The sequence below is a fragment of the Apteryx mantelli genome, chromosome 2 (genome assembly GCF_036417845.1).
Source record: "Apteryx mantelli isolate bAptMan1 chromosome 2, bAptMan1.hap1, whole genome shotgun sequence".
Classification (NCBI taxonomy): domain Eukaryota; kingdom Metazoa; phylum Chordata; class Aves; order Apterygiformes; family Apterygidae; genus Apteryx; species Apteryx mantelli.
Genome location: NC_089979.1, coordinates 149,651,874 through 149,678,879, shown reverse-complemented (window position 1 = coordinate 149,678,879; position 27,006 = coordinate 149,651,874). Strand labels below are relative to the sequence as shown.

At 35.6% G+C, this 27,006-nt stretch overlaps 1 protein-coding gene across 3 annotated transcripts in view; it reads left to right on the top strand.

Annotated features, from left to right (window-relative positions):
* Positions 1–26,553, top strand: part of PIP4K2A (phosphatidylinositol-5-phosphate 4-kinase type 2 alpha) — a 123,330-nt gene extending 96,777 nt beyond the window's left edge. For all 3 annotated transcript variants that reach the window (XM_067291785.1, XM_067291784.1, XM_013949344.1), the window contains 6 exons: positions 5,127–5,273; positions 7,461–7,499; positions 17,506–17,619; positions 21,117–21,360; positions 22,361–22,464; positions 24,272–26,553. In XM_067291785.1, coding sequence (XP_067147886.1) covers positions 5,127–5,273; positions 7,461–7,499; positions 17,506–17,619; positions 21,117–21,360; positions 22,361–22,464; positions 24,272–24,352 — 729 coding nt within the window. In that variant the 3' untranslated portion in view covers positions 24,353–26,553. The remainder of the gene's footprint in view (positions 1–5,126; positions 5,274–7,460; positions 7,500–17,505; positions 17,620–21,116; positions 21,361–22,360; positions 22,465–24,271) is intronic.
* Positions 26,554–27,006: the final 453 nt, after the last annotated feature.

Genomic DNA, 27,006 nt, shown 5'->3' with positions numbered 1-27,006 from the left:
CTGAAAACGAAAGTAAGGAAGTCAAGGGATTTGCACGGTGATAGGCTGGCATCAGGCCAGGAGGCTGCTAAAGGAGAGCAGCATTTAAGTTTGTGTACATCCTCCATCCATGTCATGGGTTACCAAAGGCTTTTTTTTTTTTTTTTTTTTTTTTTGCTTTCCTCATGACTTGCATCTGTATGTACCATAGAAGGAAGGGGAAGAACAGGAAGGGTAGGTAAAGCAAGACAATATAATGTGTTATTATTTAAATGCAGCATCAAGTGTTATGATCTGCAGCCTAGATAATTGCACATGCTGGTCACATTTGGATTATGCTGAAGTAAAATTAACATTGGCCCAAGTCTGAAACAACAGGAAATGTCAGGCTGTGAATCACAGGGCTTGTATCCTAAAACCTGTGAATTTGTTGAACTCTTCCTTAAATTAAATTACTTTGTCATACATGACTTACTAGAATAAATCAACTTTATATGCCTTGAAAATCTACATCTAATGCTGTTATAACATGCTGGTTTTGTGGTTTTTAATTCAGCTAATTAATTCTTTCAGGGGGTCACATGTACCCAATAGATAATTAGCTGTGAAATTACTAGGGCTTGAGAAAATGGCAGTAATCTTGAGTGAATGTAGATGAACACATTATTCTGAAACTTGACAAAACTCTTTGGACAACTACTCAATCTCCTTTTTAGGGAGTGATTCCACATGTGAACATACGCGCACACAGCACATTGGAGGATATTTTCTCATTACAGGCAAGAGGATGTGAAAGTTGAGCCCAAAAAAGTAGTAACAACCTCTTGTCCTTTACAATGTCAAAAATGTTTCTAAGTAATTGTATCATATGGCGTTCAATTTCTTTAATGAAAGTGTCCTAATGAATTTGATAAGTCAAGCTCAGTGTTGCCTTAATCATGTTATAGAAAATCTTGAAGAAATAGAAATCTTGAATCTCTATTTTAAAGGAGTAACAGAGTGAGCATTTTGTGTATTTCCTAATTAACATTTGCAAAATAGCTACCTGTCAGAAATAGGAGTGCTGAGTTTTCACATAAGAACTGAGATAGATATAACTCAGGATTTAGTCTTCACTAATGTCAAACTTATTCCCCAGACTATCTTCAAGGGGAGGAACAATGGGAGAAACAGGAAAATTTTATACTCTGCTTTTCGAAAAAGAGCCAAAAATAGTTTGTTTGCCCATATAATTATATGCATTATGCTTTCTTTTAGTCTTCCTTGTAGCTTACTAGGGTTACCATGGGGAAGTAAGAGGCTGGAATCTTTTTTTTAATGTAAAATGAGATAGAAGAAGTTCTGTTTTTATTAAGGAATTTTGAAGCTGTATTTATACAACAGCTACTGAGAATTTAAGGTCATAAAGAATTTCTTATTAATTTTCACCTTAAGCATGGGGTTCAAGAGAGCTCAGAAAATTATGTATTTGAAAGCTTATATGCTGCACAGCTGATCAAATGTGTCAACGTGCTGATGATACTTTATTTTGTTAATGGTAATATTGTCCTTGTGCTGTGCAGAAAAATCAAAATTGTTTATCTGAGTTAACAAGGAAAAATGATAGGGTGTTTATAACACTTTTAAAAAACATGGATTTTGTTTCTGCATATAAGGACTTGTAAATGTATTAGCTAAGTATTATAGATATATTTAGCAAGGCTGCTTGATAGAATTGTTGTAATGTTCTTTTTTAGAAAGAAGTAACATAAAGGAGCGAAGGTCTTTTCTTTCACTGACATTTAGCAGTCCTGTTAAGCATGTACTGGCTTATTTTCTAGGCTCACTTTTATTCCAGCTGTGAGTGAGAAACTTCAGGAAAACATTCCTAAAAAGCACCTTGAGGTGACTAAATTGCTACTTCATTTATATCAAGATGGACAAATTGAAAATCTGCCAACCACAGTCACCAGTGCAAGTCCTGCTGGACTCCCACCCAAACAGATGACACGTTTTGCTTCCTCTGTGATGCAGATATGGGGGATTGATAGTTTCAAAGGTAGGAAGCTCTAGACCAACCTTGTAGATTCTGAAAGCAAGTGGCATTCCTCCCTCTTCCCTTTATGTCTCCCCATCAGGATAAGAAATACTGTCATGGAAAACACTGAAATCATTTTAGGGGGTTTTCTTTAAATGGCAATGGCATAAGTCTCCACAGTCAGCACCAAGTAGGAAATAATTGTTGCAGTATATCAACTACTTGGAGAAGGCCTCTTAGAGAAGTCTGCAGTGACATGGCCAAGTCCATTTTTATCAAATGAAGAGCTGTACTAACAGTGCTTCTCATGTCCTGTGGTCTGTGCTAGTAGTACTGACTTGTTTGCAAAACATGAAAATGCAACAACAGCGTTAGCAAATGGCTAACCCTAATTTATAATTAGGATTTAAGCCATTCTCAGGAATTGCCTTTTTTTCTTGTTGCATAATAGAAAATAGTTTGGGAGAGTGTTGCATTCTGCTGACCAAAGAATTTTTTTAATGTAATTACAGTGAGTATGTTATACATGTTCTGTGTTAATGCCATTGCTCTTTTACAGATGGGGACACTCAGGACCAGAAAGGTTAAAATCAGAGAGTTAGCAAGAGCTAGGGCTGAAGAGCTGATTTAAGTGTCACGACTATGCCCTAGCAACTGAGAGGAGAGGTCACTGCGCAAGTAAGGGATTAGTCTGGTAGGCAAGATATCTAGGCTCCATTCCTTCATGTGGCACAAACTCTGTGTAATTTTGAATAAACACCTAAGTTCTGTGTCTCAGTTCCCCATCTGGAAAAAGGGAATCATAGTATTTCTCTTACTACACAGGCATTCAAATTCTGTAGTTAAGAGCCTTAAGATTAGAAATAGATGGATCCTTTAAGCAGTTGAATGGCTTGAAATTCTGTGGCACTAAACTCAGAAACTAGATTCATTTTTATCATCATTGCAGAAACTAATCATCCTAGAGGGGAAATCATTCAGTAAATGTTTTTGTGAGAACAACATTCCCAGCCTTCCAAAGTATTAGAAACATATTTACCCTTAGAATATATGCCAAGTACTTGATGTTTATAACAAAATAATCAATGCAGTTGGAATAATAGGGATTACTTTTTTAAAAACAAGTTTTCTGCAGCCCCAGCATTCATAGTTCTACTTTCAATTTGTGATCACATCTTTAAGAGAAATTATTGGCGGCCAGAATGAGCTATGTATCTTGTAACACATAATAACTGCTTTGTGAGGTTGTTAACCATCCTATGATCAAAAATCCTTTAATCCAAGAACTCTGATTTAAAAGCTTTTTGGTCTGTTAAAAACAAAGCAAAAGTGCTTCTCAAATGCAAAATGATCAATCTTTGTGCACTGTTCAGTCCTGAATTTGCCTTTGTGACCTTTTACTGTCAAGCTTCTTTGTATGTTGGGGCATATAAACTTATTTCTTTCTTAAAGTAAGGTGTTCTGCCCCTTCCTAGGCAGTTAGAGCTTAAAGTGCTGGACTGTGAACTGGAGCAATTGTGGCATGAGTATGTGCTCTCTCTGCTTGGGGGGTTGTAACCTCCAGGAAAGCAACAGGGCAGGCAGAAGGTGGTGCAATATCCTAAACTGTTGCAGCGAGACCAGCAGAGCTCATCTGTCAGAGCTGTCAGTCATAATTTCATTCAATTCACAGTCAACAGTTTCAAGCTTTGTTGTTCATTCACTTTGGTTCTTGCTGGACAGGATTGCTTTCAGGACTCTCAAATCTTTCTTAAAAGCTATTTTTGATTTTGCAGTTTAAAAAAGAGAAGTCTGTATTTGATATGTGCAGATTCCAGTATAAAGTTAGTGAGACTAAGAGGAATTCCTTAAAATTACCAGAGGAGCCAAAATTGGAAAATCTTCAGATTTCCAAAAGCTTTGTGATATTGTTTCTTATCAAACGCTAAGCAACATTATTAAAGGATTCAAATTGCTTGTTCTGTTAACTTGTTCTAAAGTCACCTATATTTGAGAAAAAAAATGTGCTTTTAATAACCAGGTCATTTTGACAGAAAAGAAGCAGAAGCTTCAGTATTCAGCAAAAACTGAAAGCTGATCTGCTTTAAAATTGTTTGTTTGTTAGTGTTTTCATTTCCTGTTTAGGGCTCCAACTTCCTCTGTTTGAGACTTGGTAGTAAAAGAAAGAGGAAGGTTCTTGATTCCTTCTCTGTTTTACACCGTTGTCACTTAACTTTTTCTTGATTCCATATAATATGAGTGGAGATGTTAGAGTTGGTTTTAGGATTAATATAATATGGAGGGTTTTATTCTGAGACTAAATATTCATTCTTCAATAGTTCTTGTTGTCAATGTAGTGTGTACTTTTTCTGCTTCCACCAGTAGTCTTTCAGCAGTACTCTGAACTGTTAGTTGTAGGGCAGGTGATTTAAAAAAAAAAAAAGGCAACCATCCAGTGCAGGTGGCAAATCTTTTCAAGGTTATTAGTCCATTTGTAATGGAATAAGAAGACCTTAAGGAAATACAGTGATGTGTAAAATTAAAAAAAAAAAAAATACAAGTATCATACACTTTGCTGCTCAACTGTATTGACCCTGAAAGGTAGGCATCACATGGGAACTAGCAGAAAGTTGGTGATAATAAATAATATCCCTTGTTGGTGACATAGCACCATAAATGTTCATTATGATAAACAAGTATTGAGAACTGAGAAATTTCAAATTAAATACAATTTAGGACAACAGATTACAAAATACAGCAGTGTGATGTTTGAAAAAGTAATAGTTATTGGTTTTGAGATCAGTACCACATACGCTGTCTGCATTTGATTTTCTTTTGGACCGTAAAAGTGCACAGGTCTGTCAAAAGGAGCCTACTCTTTCTATGAGATCATCTGCAGAAGCCAAGACTTTTAAATTAAGAAATTCAAGATTTATTTATTTATTTATTCATTTTTAACACTGACCTGAAAGTAGGACAATCTTCTGATGAAGGGTTTTGCTTTGGCATGATTTTTGGAAGGTTTGTCTCCACACAAATGTATTCAGCAAATAGATGTGTTGTTTCTAGGTGTTTTATCTTTAAAAAATTTAGAAATATATATTCATACATATATACACACTTATTTCTGTTTTTTATTTTGTTCCTGCAGTTTATTGTGGAGTGTCATGGGAATACACTTCTTCCCCAGTTTTTGGGCATGTACCGGCTTACTGTTGATGGAGTTGAAATATATATGATTGTTACAAGAAATGTGTTCAGCCATCGTTTATCTGTTTATAGAAAATATGATTTAAAGGTGAGAAATAACTGTTAATGAAATAACTGATAAAGCAGTTTAAAATCTCTAATGTAAATGTTAGACTCTGTTGATAATAGCATATTGCTCAATGTTTTAATGAATTTAAGTTGTTTTATGTAACAACCAAAATTAGGTGGTTTACTTCTAAATTTAGGTTTAGCAAAAATGAAGAATGATTTTATTAAAATTGTACATTTCAGTACAATTGTGTAGCTTGTGCATGTTTTAAAGAATGCAATTTAACCAGATATGCTTGTTAAATGTTACTAATGGTTAAAGGTAAAAAAACATTCAGACATATACAATAACAACTTTGCTTGCTATATGTTTTTATCAACATTGCGGAGAGCCACAGCTGATTTGGCAAAGAGCTTTTATATAATGATTAAATAATGTCATCGTTTAAACAAATAAAATGTTACTAACAAAGTACATCTCACTTATTACTACAAAACCTTCATCAAATTTAAGTAAAAAAGAAAATAGATGTTAAAATACAGAATTTTTGTTGCTTTTATCATAAAGTGTGTTTAGGTTTTGTTCCAAAATTCCTCTTTGCAATTTTGCCAATTATTAATATACAGTGATTTAGAATGAATGCCCAAAATATATTCTCAGTCTCTCTACCTAAGGAATTGTATGTATTTCCTCCGTAGAGTCTCCCCTGAGAAACCTACTTCTTTCTAATATGTTTAATTCCTGTGTGTTAAACTACGTAAATGTATCTGCAAGCTCATTTGAAGATGGTTACTTAGCATTCCATATTAAGAGGTGTGTAATGCTACATATTACACCATCTTTTCCTACTATGAAGTATCTACCTAGAAATTGGTAGATATTTGACTCAAGCTGATTTCTGAGAACTTATTTCCAGATTATCGTGAGTTGACCTCTTGGTGTTTAGTACTATTGGCAGGAGAGCCAATAGAGTATGGATACCAAGAGACTACAGATCAGCATAGGATTTCACAGGTATTGTCCTGGGCCACTGAGTCATTTTATTAAAATGGCATAAATATCAAATTCGGCAATCTCCCTAACTTGACTATTGTAAATCCTCTTTTTCTTTCAGTTCAGTTTTCTGCAGACCTTTTTTCAGGCCCAATAGTCTATTGTAGCAGAAGGAGAACACAATACAAAATAAAATGTACATCCTCAAAGAACTCAATTATCAAACACTTTTACCAGGCTTCATTTTCAGCTTTATTTTCACAGTGAAATGAAATCCCTGCTTGCTGTACCATACAGAATAACTAAGTCTCTCTCTGCAAACAAAACAAAACATTGAAGTGCTGAGGTGTGTATGGGATTCCTCAAGTTCTTTAAAGTAGTGCAACTCTACTCCAGCACTTCTTTCCCCAATGCTCACCTTCCAACAAAATACAGAGCTAATTTACCTGTCTTTCAGGCTAGCATATTGTATTTTTGTGTTATAAAGGTATAACTACAGTTATTATTTCTTGCAGTGCCACTATGTGATGGATAAACTCTGGGTATGTGAAAAGGCATATTTCTGCCTTTTCAGAGAAACATGCACAGTGTTTTTTGTCACCTCCAGCTTATTTAGAAAGCACCATATAGCTTGCTAGTTTTAAGGAAGGGAAAAAAAAGTCTTTTAAAGCATTCAAAATGTCTTTGGCAAACACTGGACAAAATCTTGATAAATCTACTGTTGTTCCCATCTCTCTTTTTTGACTTCGTGTTGCTTTAAGATGCTTTCTTCTTGTTTATACTTTGTGATCTTTTATGTATTAATATATATAGTGCAATATCATTTTCAAGTGTGTATTAAACATGTCCAAATAACTATATAAAATAGACTATTCCATAACAATGCAGCTAAACTGGCACCAAAAGGTCAGAAGACTGCCAAACAAACTGAACCTCCAAGATGATTCTCTCAAAACTGGGATGAGATGTGAGGAAGAAATGCCGGCAGTGGGGGGAGACAACAGATGTAGAGCATTTGAGGATTTAATGCATCTTTCTTCTCTCATGATATATCTTCTTCAAGTGATTGCAGTTCAAGGGCCCAGGGCATTCTACCTACTGTATCACCTTTCTTTAAAACAGCTCTTAAGTTTAGAAGGATACAGTTCAGCTCCTTCTTGACCCGTTATTGTAGAAGTTTTCAAATTAGTTTCTGAGATATGCACATTTTTAGATTCATTTTTTCTGTTTCAGGGCTCTACTGTGGCTCGAGAAGCCAGTGACAAAGAAAAGGTATGGTGCATTTCTGTTTATTTTTCAGTTATCTAAACTGCTAGCTAGTCTCAGGACATGCATAATCAGTGCTGGTCGGCCCCTTTTCTTTGTTTTCTGTCATATGCTCCCTCCTGAGTTCTGCCTCTTTCCTTGCTTTATCTTTCCTCTGTTTACTGAAGACCTTTGAATATTGTTTTGTGATGGTGATGAGAGTTCAGAGGTAAGTGAGCCAATCTTCCACCTCCTCCTTTTCCCTTTTTCTCTTCCCTTCTTAGCTTCTTCAGAACCTGCCTGTGGTAGAAAAACATTGGGAACTTTCTTCTCTTTCCTCCTGCTTCTCATCTTGCTTTTTCTTGCTTTTTAGTAATAGACATTTATGGATACTCCATGTCAATTAATGGAATGATGTGACATGGCATCACTTGTAATGTGAATGTAAAGTTGAATTGAACTTTGATTTGTGAGAACCTTTGCCGGGTACATAAAGATATGTGCAAAAAAGCAAACCATTGTCCCCGTGACAAACTTGGATGTATATGTAGCTATAATGAGAGAGGTTCTCCTTCAAATTCTGTAGCTGCAGTTTTACTTTAAAAGGAAGTTGGTCACTTTGTTTTTCTACATCTCCTATTTTGGTTCATTTGGAAAATTTAGTATTCTCAAAATAAACGTTTCTCTCAGATTTCAGTAAAATACGCTGGTGGTACATTACAAGATGTTTGTCTAGACATGCTACAGATAATTGAAGATGAGGCATCGTCTCTGTCATGTGAGACTTCTTAGATTTCAGGATTTTCGGTGAAGTCTAGCAACACATGATACTTGTTTTCTTAAGCATTAGTTGTACCATACCTGCCTCTTTAAATCCTTGACAAGTCCCACAACTACACTAAGGAGTAAGAGACATGCAGTAGCAGTCAGTGCTACAGTTTTAGCTATGTGAAAAGCTTTGGGTTAAGTTTTCCCACTTTCTCCTGAGGTATGACTGAACATGTAAATTCTTCTCCCAGCATTATCCAGCTAACCTGTCCCAAATGCCAACTGAAGTTACAATCATCTATCTGCATTAGTTCTCTTTTGCTGTACTGTGTGAGGCCCCTCAAGATCATGCCTTGAATGGTCTTTGTTCTTTTCTTACAGTCTATTTTTGTTCTTGTTTTGTAGCACAGCTACTAGCGTTTTTAAAGCAGAGGGATTAACCCTTCAGTGACTTACAAATGATAGCCAGTATCACTAAAAAGCTCTGCTGATAGTACTAGAATAATCTGATATAAATGAGGAAGGCAAATTATTTGAGTGTGAATAGAGCTCAGATCGCAACATTAACACTTGGAGTAGTAACGTAAAATTTAACAATATTACATATATTCAGCTATAAAATAACTGATCCTGTACAGATATTCAGTGCTTGTGCTTTCTGAGGAGTTTTAGGAATATGTTTCATAATCATAAATAGATGAAGAATACTACATTGATATTATATAGTTATTGAGTGAGAACCTCGAACACAGGCTTAATTCTGTTCCCATGCAAGCCAGTGGCAAATTACGATTGAAGTTAATTATAGCCAAGTTTAAAAAAAATTCTGTAGTTTTGTAGAATTATATACAAAAATTCTTCTCTAAATTTAAGGTGAAACTATAACTTTACTGAAGCCAATGACAAAATTCCTATGAGCTTCAACACATCTAGGACTTTTGCTTTCATTTTTTAGTACTTATCTGAAAGAAACATGTAAAATTGCTGCCCTTAGAATCAGCTTCTGATATTTTAACAGCTCACATAGTATTTTCTTGTTAAAGGAATTTGACTTCTTGGAGACAGAGCCACATTAAGCCTACTGGTGTTGTAAGCAGCCAGCCTCAGTCTGTTAAAACAGACTTCTGTTACCCTTAGTTCCCCTCAAAAGTCAATGCAGTGCACCAAGGACAGGAAAAGCTAGCATTCAGCATAAACATTTTGAAGCAAGTGAATGAACTGGATGGACTACTAGCTTCGCAGAAGGAACAGTATTTTACAAACGCTTTAATAAATACTTTTGTAAATTATTCCAAGGAGGGGGGAAATAATATTTTGCTTATTACCTGTTTTCTGTGTAAATTTTGGAATTTCTCTCTTGATTTGGAAAAGGTCAGGATACACTGTCATTTGTCTTCATTGTAGATGTTTCGAATAGTCATAGTCATTGTGATCTGAGTCTCTCCTGCAACAGGCATTAGAGTTGTAGCAGTTTACTTATGTAAACTATTTCAAGTAGTTCTAAAGCACAATTTTTAATCTTATATAAAAAAGTGTTTGTGTATTTCTATGAATAGGCGAGGAAAGCTTGGTCTTGAAACTATATGAGCAGTGATAAAGACTGGGGTTTCAACCCTGCAATCATGAGACATATCTATGCATGTGTGCCACCAAGTTCAGGACCTTGAGGATTGTCTTGACATAAGTATGTAGATGGATCCGTTATTCAAACCTGGCAAGTAAGAGCTCTGTAGCATGTTTTTCACTTTCATTTTGTCTTACGTAGCTGTCACTATTTTTAAATTTTTCTTCTGTTCTAGTATGTTGTCTTCTGTAGGAATTTCATGCCAGTCTTGAAGATATTGGAATGCCTGGAAAATTTTAGCTCAATAAGGGGAAAAAAGGCATTTTTAGCAAACTCTCTCAAGAGCTTTTGACATCTCCTATTTATCATGTCTCAAGAAATTGCTTTGAATGATTTAACAAAAACAGAAAATCTCAAATACTTATCTGCTGTGGTAACTTACTAGCTAATTTTTAGCCAGAGGCAAATTAAATCATCAGTTTATTAATTTCCTCCTAAATGACATTAATAATAATAGAATCCAAATTAATGACAGCATTATTTAATTACATATTCTAAAGGCATCCACTGCTATTCACATCTGAAAAACAGAAAAGTAATACAAAGCACGAAGCTTTGGGTGATAAAATATAGGGCTAAAATGTCTGGTAATGCTTTTTTTTTAATGGGCCCTTAAGTAATTAATTTTTAATTTCAAATGTCAGTATTCAACTAATCAAATGATTTTCAGAATACTGAACATAGTATGTTAGCTTCATTTAAAGCTGTGGAACTCAGAAACCAGAAGAGCAAATCTTTCAGTCACTTGCATTAGCACTTGCTAATGCAGATTGAAAATTTTACATAAATTACTTTGAAATGGCAAACTTGGCTAAAATGATGATGTTCTTGAATTCTTTTTTTTTATCCCGCTACTCTTTGGTATTTACTCTGTTAATAAATAAGAGGCAGTCAATTATGCAGAAAGATTTAATGGACCTTAAAATAACAAATCGGAAAGAAAAGAGTCTTTTTCTACTTTAGTTTTGTAGTGTAAAATAGGTATTATGGTTCAAACATTTTTTTAATCAGTTTCTAGGAAGAAAAGCTGGCTGGAATGACTTTGAGAATGTTACTTTCTGTCCTGTTCTCAGTTTATCTTCTGTTTGACTGTTTTCAACTGTTTAATATCCTAACATATTGATGATAAGCTCTGAAACTGTCATTTCAATATTTTGTGATAATCAGTGTGGAGACAAGCTCCATCCCTTATATTTCACCTTAACACACGATTCCTCTCATTTGCATTATAAGTGTTATTTTAATAATAAAGGCATCACTTTCTTGGCAACAAGTATCATAACATGCACTTACAGATGTCTTGAATTTAAAAAGAGCAGTATGTTTCAACAGTTGTCAAATTCTGACAGCTGCTCCTTTATTTTTTTTTTTAGTCTTTAGTTCTCTCTTTTATTATTATTATTATTATTACTATTATTATTAATAGTGGGCATTTTCTATTCTTTCCTTGGACAATTTTGCCCTCTTAAGTGAAACAAGGATAATGCAGAACTCTCCTGGTGGTCCCTCTGTTCACAGTTATGCTATACTTTCAGTATGACATGAAATTAGCCATTACAGCTGAGCGTGCTGGTACTTCTAAAGAACTTAAGCATGTTGCTAGTGAGTGAGCAGCTCAGAAGGCAATTTGGAGAGGAAAAATAAAACCCAAGTGAATTGAACATAAGCCTACCATGTGTCATCTTCCTTGAGCAATCTCATAGCTTGATAATCGTATGTTTTACGTCAGTTTGTAACTGGTTGAAATGCTACATCAGTGATATATCTGTTGTTTCATAAATAAACATAAATACATAAAAATGACAGTAAATTCATTTGAACAAAGGATTTTCTATTGGAGTTCTTTTTTGAAAAAAGTTATTGTTGACAGCTATTACATTACATATTAGTTAAAATTATGCAAATTGCTTAGCTTTGATAATTAGATTGGAAGATGCTGCTAGATGTAACAAATCACTTTTTAGCTTTATGCTTTACTTTTTACCCTATACATTACAACATATAGTAATTAACTTACCAGATTTCAGAGAGCTCAATTATAACTAATGGAAGAAGGACTTTAGTACAGGAGCAGAGCAGCAAGCTCATTCAGGCTTGAATTTTTTTTTTCTTTTGATGTCAGTAAGTAAAATTTGATTAAAGATTGATTATTCCAAAATCTGGCGTATTTCTTCCTGCTAATTTAAAATCTCTATTTCCAGAACAGTATTTTTTTACTTATTCCATTTCTTTTTTACTTATTTCCTTTATTGATTGCAGTCTGCTTCATATGCATGCCTCACACAAGATATGTGAAACATGTCTGTGAAATGAATCTCAGGCTGACATATACAGAGATTATGACTTTCAAAACATCACGCTGCAATACATACCAAAAACAGGAATAGGCATTCAGAGTTGAGATTGCTATTTCAGTATTTAGCCTTTTTATGACACCAACCCTATTATTGTTTTTCAAAACAAATTTCTGGTTTTCCCCCTTCTTTGTTTTATTTTGTTTAAAAGTCTGTTTTCCATATGTTAAAATAAGTTTAAAAATAAAAATGGAATCTTTGTCTTGCGTTTTATATGTAGAATGTTCATTTTGCAGCAGGAAAACATTAACCCTTGCTGTAATTCTAAATGCATTCCCTGAGCATTGAAAAGATGTATGCTTACTATTTTAGTGCTGCTTCATCCATGTGTGAATTCCTAATCCATCTAAAACTTCCTGCACAATCCTACAAAAATCCCAGTTGCACCTACTAAAGCCGTTCCAACGTTTCCTCTCAGCCCCCCCTCCTTCTGCGGTTATGGCTCCATTTCCATTGCCATTCACAAGCTCGTGATGCCCAGCGGGGCTGCAGGCCCTAGGTGGGTTAGAAATCCCTGTCTAGGACAAGGCAACTGGTGCAACAAAAGCTTGGGCCCAACTCCCATAACTGCTGGAGGAAAGGAGCTACAGTCTTCAGATTGCCAAAGCAGATTCTAGTTATGCTTCCTCTTTTTAGAACTAGGGACTTAAGACTTTTGATTCAGTCCAAAATCTGCCTGTGCAAGATTATTGGAAACTATATGTAGCACAATACCCTTTTTTAAAAATACTACCTTCCATGTATGCTGTGAGCACAAGAAGTCTAAAGTTAGTCTAATGTATTTAACTTGAAAAAAAAAGTACATGTTAAACATTCACTGTGAAGAGAAAGCTAGGGTGTGGAACTTAACTGTTGGCAGATGTTTCATACCATTTTCAGAGGTTATATACTGTAAACCCAATTTTGCAAGTGTTTAGCTACATGAATAACTTGACTAATGAGTCAAGTTCCAAAACAATCAATAAAACTGCTCTGCAACATTTCTCCTACAACCTCTTTTTGCCTCTATCAGGTGAGAAATTGCTGCCAGGTTATGAAGACAATTAGTCTTCTTCCTGTTTCAGTCTAAGACTCATCCTGAGACTTTACTGGCTACAGCTATTGTAGCAGGCTTCTTCCAAGATGCAAAATTAATGTTAACCATGACCATTATTTTAGGTCATGGTGCACAGAAATCCCTTTAAAAAAAATACTAATCTTCATTTTAACACTTAGGCTAGGATGCTGAATTGAGATGTATAAGAAATGTGCAAAAACTATTTTCATGTTCACATAGAAAAAATCTTCACATCTGGCTCTTATCTTTCAAGAAATCTTTTTCAGAAACATTTCCAGTAAGGCAGTGGACTGATTCTTTGTGATTTTAGGCTTGAAACAGGCCTTACATATTCTGTCTTCTAAGTCAAGGAAACGTCTATTACTTTTCAGCCTTTTCAAAGGCAGTGAGATCTTCCTGCCATTAAAATTCTCTGTGACCGTGGCAATATTTAGAACATAAAGCAGAAGTGTGTAAATAATATGCTTTTTTTTAAATAAATAAATACTTATTTGTAAAATCTACTATGCCTTTCTTGCATCTTTAAGTAGGGAATTAAAAGTGATGGAGATGGTTCAGAAAGAAAATCTATTATTAATTTAGTGGAAGTAGTTAGATGTTCATCTCCTGTGCAGCTCTTAAAATATTTAGTTCTTTAATGATAGTAATATGTTCATTATAATGAATTACATTATAGGAGATTCTTTTTCCAACAAGGATTTTGCTTCATTGGAAATATTTGAGACTGCATTAAAAATTAATTGTATCAATTATTTCATTAAAGCAAAGTCTCCATTTTTTCATTCAGATACGGTGGTTTAAACTGCCACAATATGTTTTTTCTGTATTTACTTACTGAGGTACATAAGATGAAAATGTATACATTAGAATTTTTCAGTATGAACACATACATTATAGATTTTAAATGACTACTAAAGCCCCTCCTAGTTTTAATTCCTAAACTCCCAAATCACTTTTTAAGACATTAATTCCTGTGTGAATTGCTATTAGTACTGACTATTGTTAGTAACATTTGGGATTGAAACAGTATCCTAGTGATATTCAGCTTTATATAAATATGGAGAATGATGTTGCCTAGCACAAAAAAGCTTTGTCTAATAACACTTAATAAGAGGGAAGAATGTAGGCTGGGAAGCATCACACAAATGTAGTGAGGGCAACCCCTAGAACATGGCTTTTTAGCTCTGATTTCTTATATTGGACCCACTGCTTTTATTTCTAGGGCTTCCTATTTGTTTACATGCCTGAGTATTGGCTTTTAATTTGTGCAATTCTGTACTTGCAAAAACTTCACTGCTGTGGGTGTTTGGGTGACTAACTGAACAGAGGCTACTGAGGACCGGGGGAGCCTGCACACCAGGCAGTGAAGAGTCTGGCTTTTGGGGAGAGCTGAGTTTCTCGCGGCCCTGAATTTCCTTGAGAGCGCCCCTCGGGTCTTGTGATGACAGGCAGAAAGGTGGCTGTGTCAGCTTTGCTAGCTCAGGTTCATTAAAAATAGATTGGCAGACAATGTTGAAGCGGAATATGGCACCTGGACTGCGGGAATACCAGCTCTCATATCTTCCAAAAAAATCACCACCTGCAATTTAAGTTTATTTTTATTGAGAAGACCACTGTCTCAAGTGGAAAAACACATTTTTTTCCCCCTCACCCAAACAAGGTCTAATTGGCTGGTCTGGTGTTATACAGGAAGTCTGTGGCAGAGTCTAGAAATAAACCTACATCTCAGTGTCTTAACCACAAGCACATCCTTCCTCTGTGCCTCCCCACCACCTCCCTGCTTTATTTTCAACAGCATTAATAAAGGTTTTTGCTGTTAATGGGTTTGTTTCACCTAACCTCTGCCTAGTTTAATAAATAATTTGGATGTACTAGATATAAAAATATCTTAAGATGAGGACTTTTAGTGACTTTGTTGCTGGGAATGAAGGGAACTTGGTTTCTTGCATTCTTTTCATTACTGTTTCATCTTAAATTAATTCATCCAAGTCTCCTCTCCATTCTTAAACATCCCACTCACTGGATTCCAGCCGCTGGGGTTGGCAACATCCTTTTATCCCCAGTCCCACCTCTGCAGAATTAGCCCACATCCATGGGATGGTTTCCTCAATTGTGTATGATACTGTCTACAGATGTGATTCTGGAATGCTTATCTGATATTTCCTCTACTCTTTTTCATCCTTAACCACTCACTGAGTAGGCCCGAAAGAAAATCGATGCACAGTCTGCTGTCGCGTTGTAGTAAACAGTTCATTGTCGCTTTAAGCAGTGTCTAACACGTTGCCTCTGTGTCTTTAAGTTAATCGGCAGAGCGCTTCCCCCATGGAAGGGATCCTGGTAGGGATAGCAGTTATCCTTCCATCTGAGTTGCTTAGGGTGTTTTTCCTTTTATTTTTAAACTAACGTAGGACTCTGGAGCAAAGTTAGAGGGTAACTTAACACATAAGAATATTCTAGATACAACACAGTAATTAATTCAGAGCTGCCAAACTCAGACCTGGCCTTTTCCAAAGTTCATTAGGTGTTAGGATTGAATGAATTTAGGATGGATTCATAACTATTAAAATCTAATTAAATTGTTTAAATGCTTTTGAGCAGTTACTGGAAGAGAGAGTCACTTTCCTAAACAAATGCAGCACTGAGGGCTCTTGAGCCACAGATTCCATGTCCAAGAAAATAAATTTGGACAGTTGTAGAACTGAGCATTTCATCCACCTTTGTATGCAGCCCAGGAGCAAAAAGCTTTAGACTGTTGCGAAGATATATAAAGGCATTGAAAGGTCTGCCATGATCACACATTTTAATTCTGTGCTTTTCAAGAAGTAAGTTTTGGAGAAGACAGAAGAACCTCTGAGATTCTCTTCTTTACTGTGTTTGCAGGAAGAAAATAAATTGTTAAAAATATTAACAGTTAAAAATATTTTTAAAATATTTTAATTTTAAATATTAATTTTTTAAAAAAATATTTTAAATATTTTAAATATTTTTAAATAAAATTAATTAAAGTTATTCAAATTATTGTCGTCAGGAAGGTTATAAGCAATGTCATGCAAGTTAAACTTACAGAAGACATTCCAGTAGGCTCATGTTAGCTGCCCATTATTCCTAGCGGAAGGACTTTCATATTAAAAGGAAATGATTTTACTCAAAGTACCTGTTAGTTCTTGGGGATCAAGGACTGTAGTGCTCAGCTGTTGTGTTACATTTTCTTTGTAAAGAAAACCTGTTCTTCCCTATCTTCCCTAGTAGTTTGGGGGGGGGGTGGGGAAGAGAGAGGGAGAAGGCTATTAAAGACTCTGATTGCAGAAGCTACTTTACTTTTGGGTTCCTTGACCAAATACCTTGAAGGGACTGTTTTTTTTGTTTGTTTGTTATTGGACTTTATTTGTTTGACTTTTTAAAGTGAACTTCCAGTCCTTGCCCTCTGAAGACAGCACATTTCAGGGGTCTTAAGTTGGGTACTGAAACCAGTGGTTACTTTATCTGCAGCGGTCATGTAACTTTCTGACTTTCCTTAATGCTGTTGCAGCTCACTTCGTGGGAGAGTTAAAGATGAATATAATCGACTAAGTCTCCAATATCAAGAATATTTAATTGAATATTTAGAAGGCAGTAATCTTCTCTGGCATTTACCACTTCTGGGCAGTATTACATAATTCCTGTTCACTTGATTTTTTTTTTTTAATAATTATTTGGTATTAGGCACTTATAAACCTTCACAACAGCTATGCAAAATGTAATCTAAAGCCTATTAGATTTTATGTGATAGCACTTTGTTATGAGGTATAGATTGTGTTTGGGCTTATTTTCAGTCACTTTTGACAAATGACAGCTTGGAAGAAGCGCAGACTTGAGCAGTAGATGGCAGAAGTATTGGGTTTGGTATTTTGCCTTAGTTGAATTTACTGCTTTCCCAGTAAATTTATACCTACAAGGCTAGTTACAGCATGGATAAACTAAGAAACCAAATATCTGTTTATCGTTATGAAGAACTGCATGCAATGGAGGTATATTTGCTTCCACTGCAAAAGCAGAGGTGGGGCTTTCAGCTGTGATAGCTCACTAATGCCCTCTTTTGGGCGTTAGTGAACCTTTTGCATTTTGGAAGCTTTGAACTTGTAGCTCCCAGTGGGGTTGAGTGAGCTTTTGCTGTGGACCAGGTTGAACGAGCAATTTCATTGCACTCCTGCTCGTGTTCCGACTCTTACTGTACGTTTTGGTTTGTTTTAGGCCAAAGAGTTGCCAACGTTCAAAGACAATGATTTTATTAATGATGGTCAAAAGATTCATATTGATGAAAACAACAAAAAGATGTTCCTTGAAAAACTCAAAAAGGATGTTGAGGTAAGAATGCACCTGGTCAGTTATATGTAATTAAAATATGCAGCAAATTACAGATATCCTAGGAACTCATAGCTGTAATTCATAAAATGAAAACTCTTGTTTATGAGACTGTAAGCATTGACTCTTTTAAATGAAACAGTTAAAAATTTCAGGAGTTGATCGCTGCTTTGTTGACACGGTAAAGAACCTTGATGCCATAGCTGGTTGTCGTACGTTGTCCCAGCCTTGATGATGTGGTGTTAAAATGATGGTAACAGCACTACTTAGCATTAAGTGCTTTGCAAGCATAGTACATCCAAATGCCCCCGAGGGGTAGGTAGGTATTGTTAGTGGTATTTTACAGATGGAGAATGTTGAGGTGCACCAAAGCTATTGACCTTAGCTAAGGCCATATGTGGACTGTAAACTGTAACAGACAGTGTAGGTTCCCCTCCTCACAGCTGTGCCTGCTCTGTTTCATATTAGTAATCCAGTTTTAAATCATCTTTAGTATCGCACTAATGGAGTGCTTCAGAAATTTGTATACAGCAGTTGCACTCATTATCTTGATGCAGTCTTGCCTTGTAAATCTGTAATAGATTGAATATAGTCAATACTCAGTAAAAAAGTGTTGTTTTACTATGTGATTTTAATACAATATTTTGTTGTAACTGATACAGCTACTCAGCAAATAAGGGAAACTAAATATTGGGCTAACTAGTTCGCAAAACTTGGCTTCAAGTTCCACAATTCTCCTGTATTAACACTAAAGACAATATTGTGCAGTCCCTATACTCAAAGCCTAAAATCCATTTTCATTGTTGGACAAGGCCTGACATCAAATGGCTCTGTCGCTTAATAAACTTTCAGCTATTTATATCAAAAGGACTCTGTGAATTCACTTGTTAGTTCTTCAGATGTGTATCTGAGTGTTGTTCAAAAGCTGCTGCATAGTCACACAAAGTAGTGTAACTTTAGAATTTACCCAATAATTTGCTTTTGAAGAAAGCTAATTTTTCATCAATTGAATGACAATTATAAAAACATAAGTATTTTGTGAAATATCAATGTGCCTTTATTTTATATTTCAAATATATTATGCTAGCAAATTGCTCTGTCAGTCTCACAGTTCTAGAGATAAGCTAATTTGGGCTTAAATTTTGTGCTCTTTTAATATGTAGTGCTGTTGCTGACTAAAACTTTTACAGTAGGTAGGTTTCAGACAAGATTTTAAATATGTGCAATGAATGTAGGAGATACTCTGTTGCCCCAACATGTGGATTCTGTGCTGTCTTCTACATCACAGTAAATTCTAAGTACAGTGTAATTGTAAATACAGTGACAGACCATGTTCTGAGAGGCTATTTTTTATGGTTTTGAAATTTATACAGAGCATCATTAAGTATACACATAGACCACCAGTGTGAAGTGATGTGACATCCGATTTAATAATGGGAAGCCAGTTTTTAACGGTGTTTTCCTTTTATTGGTTGTTCTGCTCTTGTTAGATAACTAAGAGTATGCAGTTTGTACCCAGTGCTTAAGCACTCAGATTTCACTGCAATCTAAAAAAATGCACTGCACTTAACATATCATTTTCTTATCAAACATTATTTATAGTTAAACGTATTTTGGAGTAATGTGCTCAAATATATGGCTTTATATCCGTTTTTGTTCGTCATTACATAACTTTTGTTGTATAGTATTTCTCTCATAATCAAGTCTTATGTTCCTTTCATATGTTCAAACAGACGAACATCTATTACTGCTGTTTTGATATCTTCTTGTCCAGCACTATCTTCAGTTCTCTCCTGCCTCATTTTCCTGCCTGCTCATTCCACTGAAACTGCCCTGAGAAAAAGCACATAAGGGTATTTTTTTCCACTTTAAATGTGATGATCTTTTCTTTGTGCTGATTTTCCTAAATCTCTCTGCTGTCATCAGCAGCACACTTTTTCCCAAGACCTATTTTCTTCTGATTTGCAGCCCACTCCTTTCCCAAGGGTCTGTTCCCTTTCACACTATTCTTCCTTTATGATTATTGGTAGATATTCCTTCTCTCTCCCTCTCCCGCTCTCTCCCTCTCTCCTTCTCTCTCCCTCTTTCTCCCTCTCTCTCTCTCTCCCTCTCTCTATCTCCCTCCCTCCATCAGTATTTCTCAAATACCTAATGATATGCCTGGAGTCTTTCCACTCCATCGCCTTTGGCCTATCTCATCTGTTCTTATTGTATGTCATTCATTACCTCCGTGCTGATCACAAGTCAGCTGCTCTATCTATCCTTGATGTCTCTTCAAACTTAAATCTATTCTAGTCTTGTGAACAGTCTTTTGCTTTATTATATTAAAACTGGTAGAAACCAATTTCTTCTTTCTTCCTAAAACCTCTTCTCACTCTCCTTCTTCATGTTATCTTTTGTAGCACTTGAATTCACAGTCTTGTTATTTCTGAATTCTGTCTTTCCTCACAAAGAGGATTTTGACAGACTCTGTATTGTTTCTCTTTTTCTAGTGATTTTATATTCATCTCTTTCATCCGTTAGGAAGTCTAGCTTAAATTCCTTCTTCTCTGGTCTGCTCTAACTTCTTTTTTATAGCCCTGTAGAGTCTCTGAAAACTGAAATGATTCGTTCTTTCAGTCTCTTTCTACGCATATCGGAAGCACTGGTTCCACGGCGCTTTGTATAGGAAGTTCAAAATCCCAGCATTGCTTTCAAGCTGCAGCGCAGCTCTGCCCTGCCTTCCCCTCATCCCCTTGAACTGTTTGTTTATTCCTTCTTCTCTCTTTTCTGCTTCCCTTATTTCCATCTTCCTTTCTTACCTTTCTGCCTTATCCTGTTCCCCTCAACTCAGATAACACTTTGTATATACATCAAGCATATTCACTTTCCACTTTTCTTCAAACTCTCATCTTCAATCTTTTCTCAAAAATATCTGTTCACATTCACATTTTGCTTACCTGATTTAAACTGTGAGCCTTTCACTGTGAAGAGAATATGGCATCATTTCATTTCTTCACAACATAAAACTTCACTACTGCTAGAATATTTAAACATTTTTTCATGATTCTTTAATAAGGATTACCAAGGGGGGGGGGGTTGGATGGGGGGGGGCTGGATTTAGTGCCAGATCGTAGCACACAACCCATCTGATAGCACAGAGGCTGGTCTGGACATTGCACAGTGAACAAAATAGCCCTAAGTGAAACCCTAGGCAAGAGCGATAGCGATTGCCTCACACAGGACTGATCCTCATTACAGGAAAAACGATGTTTCCCTGAGGATTTTGGAAGAGTGTGCTACAGCTTTTTATAATCTTAAATTGTAAGTGACCCATGTGCTGTTAATACATCTTAATAAAGTATATTGCTGCTAGATTTAGCACTTAATCCTCCATTTTGCTCTCTCTTAGAAGTGTCTGGCTTTTTAGACTGATGACATCTTTGCATAACTTCCCACATTTGTAACTGGAGCTTACATTTTTCAGTGATATTGATAAATTGCTTATTATCACTTTCTAGTTTCTTGCTCAGCTAAAACTCATGGACTACAGCTTGCTGGTTGGGATTCATGATGTTGAAAGAGCTGAACAGGAAGAAGTAGAGTGTGAAGAGAATGATGGAGAAGAGGAAGGCGAGAGTGATGGCACCCACCCTATTGGAACACCTCCAGACAGCCCAGGAAATACACTCAACAGCTCGCAGCCTTTGGCTCCGGGGGAATTTGATCCAGCTATTGATGTTTATGGAATAAAATCCCATGAAAGTAAGCAATAATAAATATTCTTACGTTAAGATGTTTTGATTCTTACCTCAGAATCCTAAAGGCTTCGTAACCACCTAAAAGCAAAGTTAAATTGACCAATATAATTCACTCTGTAGAAGAGGAAATGAGTTGTTCTTTGGTGCAGCAGAAAGCAGAAGACACCTATAATGCTCAGCTTTGATGCTGAATGTATTTCTTATGTATTGTGATGTGGGGTTACAGTCAAGTAGTTCACTGACTACACAAGCAACTCATATACTGGCTGAGCTATTTACACACAGTGATTCTCAGATAATTCTTTTTTTTTTTCATTCCTTTTAGGAAATCTAGTGTATATAATTGTTCTTTTCCTGATAGGTAGTTAATACTGTTAAAAGCACTCCAGAAAAAAATTAGCAAGAAGCATTCCAATTTGTATTTCACTTTTTGTTGTTGTTATTTTTTGGAAATTTGTGTATGTTCATGCCCAAGTTCTGTGTTGCAGCAGAGAAAGTATTATAAGGAGTGCTCTTTTGCAAAGAAGTCTGAAAGTGTGTTTGATGTTAGTGCGTAAAACTAAGTATGATTAGGTACCTTCGACTGTTCAGGACCAGGAATGTTATCTCTCTTTTTTTTAATAAGTATGTACATTGATAGATGAATGTTTTTATTCATAAATAAAATATGATCTTGTTTGTTGACACAGAAGCACCACCTTTCATATAAAACTTCATAGTTTTTCTATACTTATATATAACCATGAAAAAACATGTAATCCATATTACTTCTAGTGAACAATAATTCCTATTTCTTTATGCTGGTGTTTTATTTTACACTCATTTACTTTTATTTGCATTATATATGAATGCAGTTAATCTTTCAATTAGAAAGGGCTTGAGCCTGTGGTCTTTACATATTTGTGATTCTGACTGATGTCAACCTGTCTTAGCTGCTGATAGATCCTTATGAAGTTTCCTTTGCTGGAAAGTCATTCTTACTGCCATGTATTTGCATTTTGCAGATGCACCTCGGAAGGAAGTATACTTTATGGCCATTATTGACATTCTTACTCATTATGATGCAAAAAAGAAAGCTGCCCATGCTGCAAAAACGGTTAAGCATGGGGTAAGTAGCTGTGTTGGTTTTTTCACTCTGATTCCACTGGTACTTATGCGTATTTGTTCTTTAGGACTTTGATGTAGCACAGTTCAGGACATCTTTGGAAAGGAGGAAATAGATCAGATTTTTGTTTCATTTTTTTCTAGTTTACCGTGTAATTCAAAAATAGAGAGTAACTGCTACACATTACATACTGAGAGTAAAGCTCCCTTTTCAGCTGTATGCAGTGTTCATACCCATAGAGAATGCTAGTGAGATGCTGCCTTTTTAGGACTTTGTCCTAAATTTGTGAGATGTACCTTATTCTTGGAAACAAAGAAAGTTGTTCACAGATACTTGGATTCTTATATAGCTCTATGAAAGCTATTGTGAATCTGATTTAACATGCAGGACCCTAGTGATGGTTTCATTATTTGGTACAGCCATCCTGAAAATTCATTCCTTGACATATAACATAGCTCGCTTTGCAAGACTTGTAAAAAGTACAACTTGCAAAATTAAGCATAAAATGTACTTACTAAATACTTCAAGACCATTCAGTGAAGGCTACTATTTGACTGCCATCAATTTCTTTATTTTGACTGAAATTGCTGCTTAACAGAAGATACCAGAAAATCATGGTGAAGTATCCCAGTCTTATGGAGTTAAGGATTATATCTTTCATCATCACTGTACGGTGATTTTAGGGTTCAAATGTCATAAACTCTTCAAACAAGACCTTAATCGTTCGTGAGTCTAAAATCTGTTCTCTGTCTAAGTATCTGAAGGATCAGGCCATTATGTTTTTTTTAACCAAAGAACTTGGAGCTTTTTAGTTTACAATATGAAGTGATTTAGAATTCTCAGCAATAAGCCCTGCACAGGCTTGTGGAAGATATTTTTTGTCTCTCCAAAACAATGCTCTCATTACTCTCTCTGCTTGCAAAGCAGCTGAAAGTTGATGCAGACCATATGCAGCCATTATCTGGCAGTTATTAAGGAACTTTGAATGTAGCAGACTTAAAAATCACAGTTCTGGCTTAAATAAGGGGTAAAAATATGTTGTAAATAACAACTAGGATTATTAAAGCTGACTGTGATTAGATCTTTTTACTGAACTTTTGTACAACCATTTTCATTTATTTCACTGTCAACATCCTGAGCCACCTGAAACTGAACTTTGTTCCTTAATTGCATCCAATTTTTCACTTTTGTTAAATGAGGAAAATATAGATACAAATGTGGCTAAGGCTCTGAAAACCTCAAATAATAATATGGATGAAATTGTAAAATAGCAATTATACAGCTTATTCAGTGAGTCAGGATTTAAATGTATATATATTGAAAAAATGTTACTCATTATTACCATATATTCCAAAGCAGGCTGATTAGCATTCAGATAGCAATATACATTAAACAAGCAGTGACACACCAGATCTGACTATGCTAATTCAGCCTTCTCTATACAAAGACACTGCTGCTAAACAGACCAGAATCTGTTGATGACTCTGTGGGTAGAACGGTTAAGTGTGTAGTAGAAATTATACAGGAGTTTGAAGTACAATGAAAAGTACAGAGAAGTAAAGAAAGGAATGAGAATACTTCCAGAAAGGGAAGCTGGATATCCTACAGTTAGGCTGGTGAGTACAGAATATCACTGTACCTGTGTGAAGTCTTAAAAGGACAAGGTTCTGCTTGAAGGCCACTATAATTTGTGTTTATAATATCTGGTTCTGAGACTGCAGATAAAATTTGAGTAAATAACACTATCAGTGCCAAAGCATCAGATAAAATGTTGGTTCTTCCTTCTCTTCCTCCTCAATTCTCTGTATAGGCTGGTGCAGAAATTTCAACTGTTAATCCTGAACAGTATTCAAAGCGCTTCTTGGACTTTATTGCCAACATCTTGACGTAACCTATCATGTTACATGGGACAGACACAAGACCTGGGGACAGCAGCAGTGGCTACAAGTGTAGGGAAAAAAGGAACTCAGAGAAGTGCTCATCTTGCAGAAAGCAACCCCTTTGTTACATCTGCTGGCAAAGATGACTGAAGTGGGGTGGAATACGCGCTTTAACAGCTGCCTGATATTCCCAGCATAGTTCTAGCTATTTCTGACTCTTTTATGTGTGCAAAAAATTAAAATAAATTAAATAGATCAGCTTATTCAGAGTGCACTGTGACAGTAATACTCTGATGCTACCAGCTGAAATGGAATAAATGAGCAAAGAGGTGAGGGTGGGGAAGAGTAAATGCATGTTAAATCTACAATATTGGTATCAAATTGTAAACTGTGGATCGGTTTATTTTTTGAACTAAAAGATACATGACAGTATTCATGATGATAATGATAATAATAAAAAACTTACTACGAATGTTACACTTACAACTTGCACACTGGCACTCCTTAAAAAAATACCTGCCACAGTAAGCCCTTGGTGCCAGAGGATTTTCCTGTTAGGTTCATAGCAGTTGGGTTTTTTCCCTTTTTTCTCCCTCTCCCATTTTTTTCCTCCTTTTCAGCACATCATTGCATCAGGAAGTTCAGACTCTCAGACATCTGAGAGCTAATGTCTCTTACCTTGCAAAGAGCTAACAAGTGTTTCATGCTATGTGTACATTTTTGCTACGGTAAACTTATGTTAAGGGAAAACCTTGCTTGTTTCACTTTGTTACCTGAAGTTTTAATTTGTTTTATATTCTTGCAATATAGGAACTAATAATGTTACAAGTGGAAAAAAGCTTATTTGAGGAAGCGCATAGTTTTGGGCAATAGTAGCTTCATCTTTCACCCTTGAAAGATGTGCACACTGATAGCAATTCCATTCTCCTGTAATTTAATGGGAATTTGAAGTTTAAATGCTTGTGTTGTACTGTTTAAACAATGGTATTTTATTATGGATTATCCCTTTAAAAATTAACTCTGAATTTTACTGTTTACATTATTAGGAAAGCAGGGATACTTCTGAATTTCAGAGCTGTGTACAATATATGATTTTTGAGTTTACATGTAAAGTTATTTTGAAGTACAAATGAAGTAATGTTTGTCACCTCCCAAGGTGTAATGTGCAGTAGTGTACTAACGTGAATGTCTCGCTCACCTCCCTGATAGAATCTTTTACAATAAAATGAGAAAGGATGTTTCAGAGGGATTTTTCCCAAGGTCGTCTTTTATCATCCAAATGACCTGTCCTATCATTTACACAAATTTGATTGTATAGTACATTGCCTAAAACTGTGCTGATCTTGTTTAACTTGTTTAAAATTTTTAAACACCATTGTATTTCTTCTCTTCTTGTATTTTTCCCCAAAAGATTCCATGCTTGAAAAAGACAAATTTACATATGCTTAAAGTTTATCTACTTATACACTGTGCTAAAGCTGTGCCTTTAAAATTTCTTTATTGAAATTGTTAGATTTTGTAGGCAATTTAAAATAAGTCACACCCTCCCCATCATCATTTACAACACAAATCAGGAGTGCCAGCATGCCTTCTCCATAATTAATGTCAGTGCTGTTCAGCCTGCAACTGTGCATTACGTAGGTAGTGTTTCACTTCAGAGAAGCCTATACAATAGCAGCCCATCTCACTCTCTTCAGTGGCCAAAGGCAATACTGTCCCTGTTGCTGTGTATTCATTTTTTTCTCCCTTCCCTACCTTCCCTACGGAGTTTTTTTTTTTTGTTATGTTTGACTTAGTGATGTCCGCAGCACTGTAATGTATGTGTACACTTTTGTATTGTCTGTATTTAAATAAGTTGGTACTGTGGCTTGATATTTTTTGTCCTCTGCCCATCTGTCTGCAATATCACCCAAGTTTTATTTTCTGAAGTATGCTGTGGCTTCTTAAAGTATGAGACCACAGGGAGACCCTGAAGTAAAAATGAGGTTGAGTAAATATTTAATTGTGGCCGATTAGTGTACATTTTTAGACAATTTTAGAAATTTGCAACAAAGCATTCTTTTTGTCTGTGTAACAGTTTCTGTCATTTGTTACTGTTGATAAACTGTTTATTTGGACAGGGCAAGGAGGACTCATTATTGTATATCTTAGTGCTTAGATTACACTCCAAACATGAGCAAGGCTTTATAAAATAAAGCACTTTGATGACTCACTAGGTAAATCCTTTGTTCCTGTGTTTCGACTATGTTTTTGATCACTTACAGATGAATTTTGGATGCTGAAATGAACCTGTAACCTGTATCGCAAAGAAAAAAAACAAGAAGAAACTTAAGAGTTTTTCATTAGATTTTATCCTGCTTCTTCCATGCTTATTTTAAGTGGCTTGAAACATTTTGCCTTTGTTTTTTGTGCGTAGGCTGTGCTCTGAGAGCAAATACAGAGATCTGTAATTGGCAATTCAATGGACTAAATCCTAATGTTACTATAAAAAAGGAAGGTCTTCCACAATAGTTAATTTAAAGAAAGATTGGCAGAAGTTTGCTAAAGACCTTAAGCCAAACCAGTTATTAAAAAAAACTTTCAGAAATAAGTCAGAGTAATTCTGGAGGTGGCAGGGGGGGATTTTCTGTTCTAGAATTACACGGCTTTGATTGTCAGGGCTTTG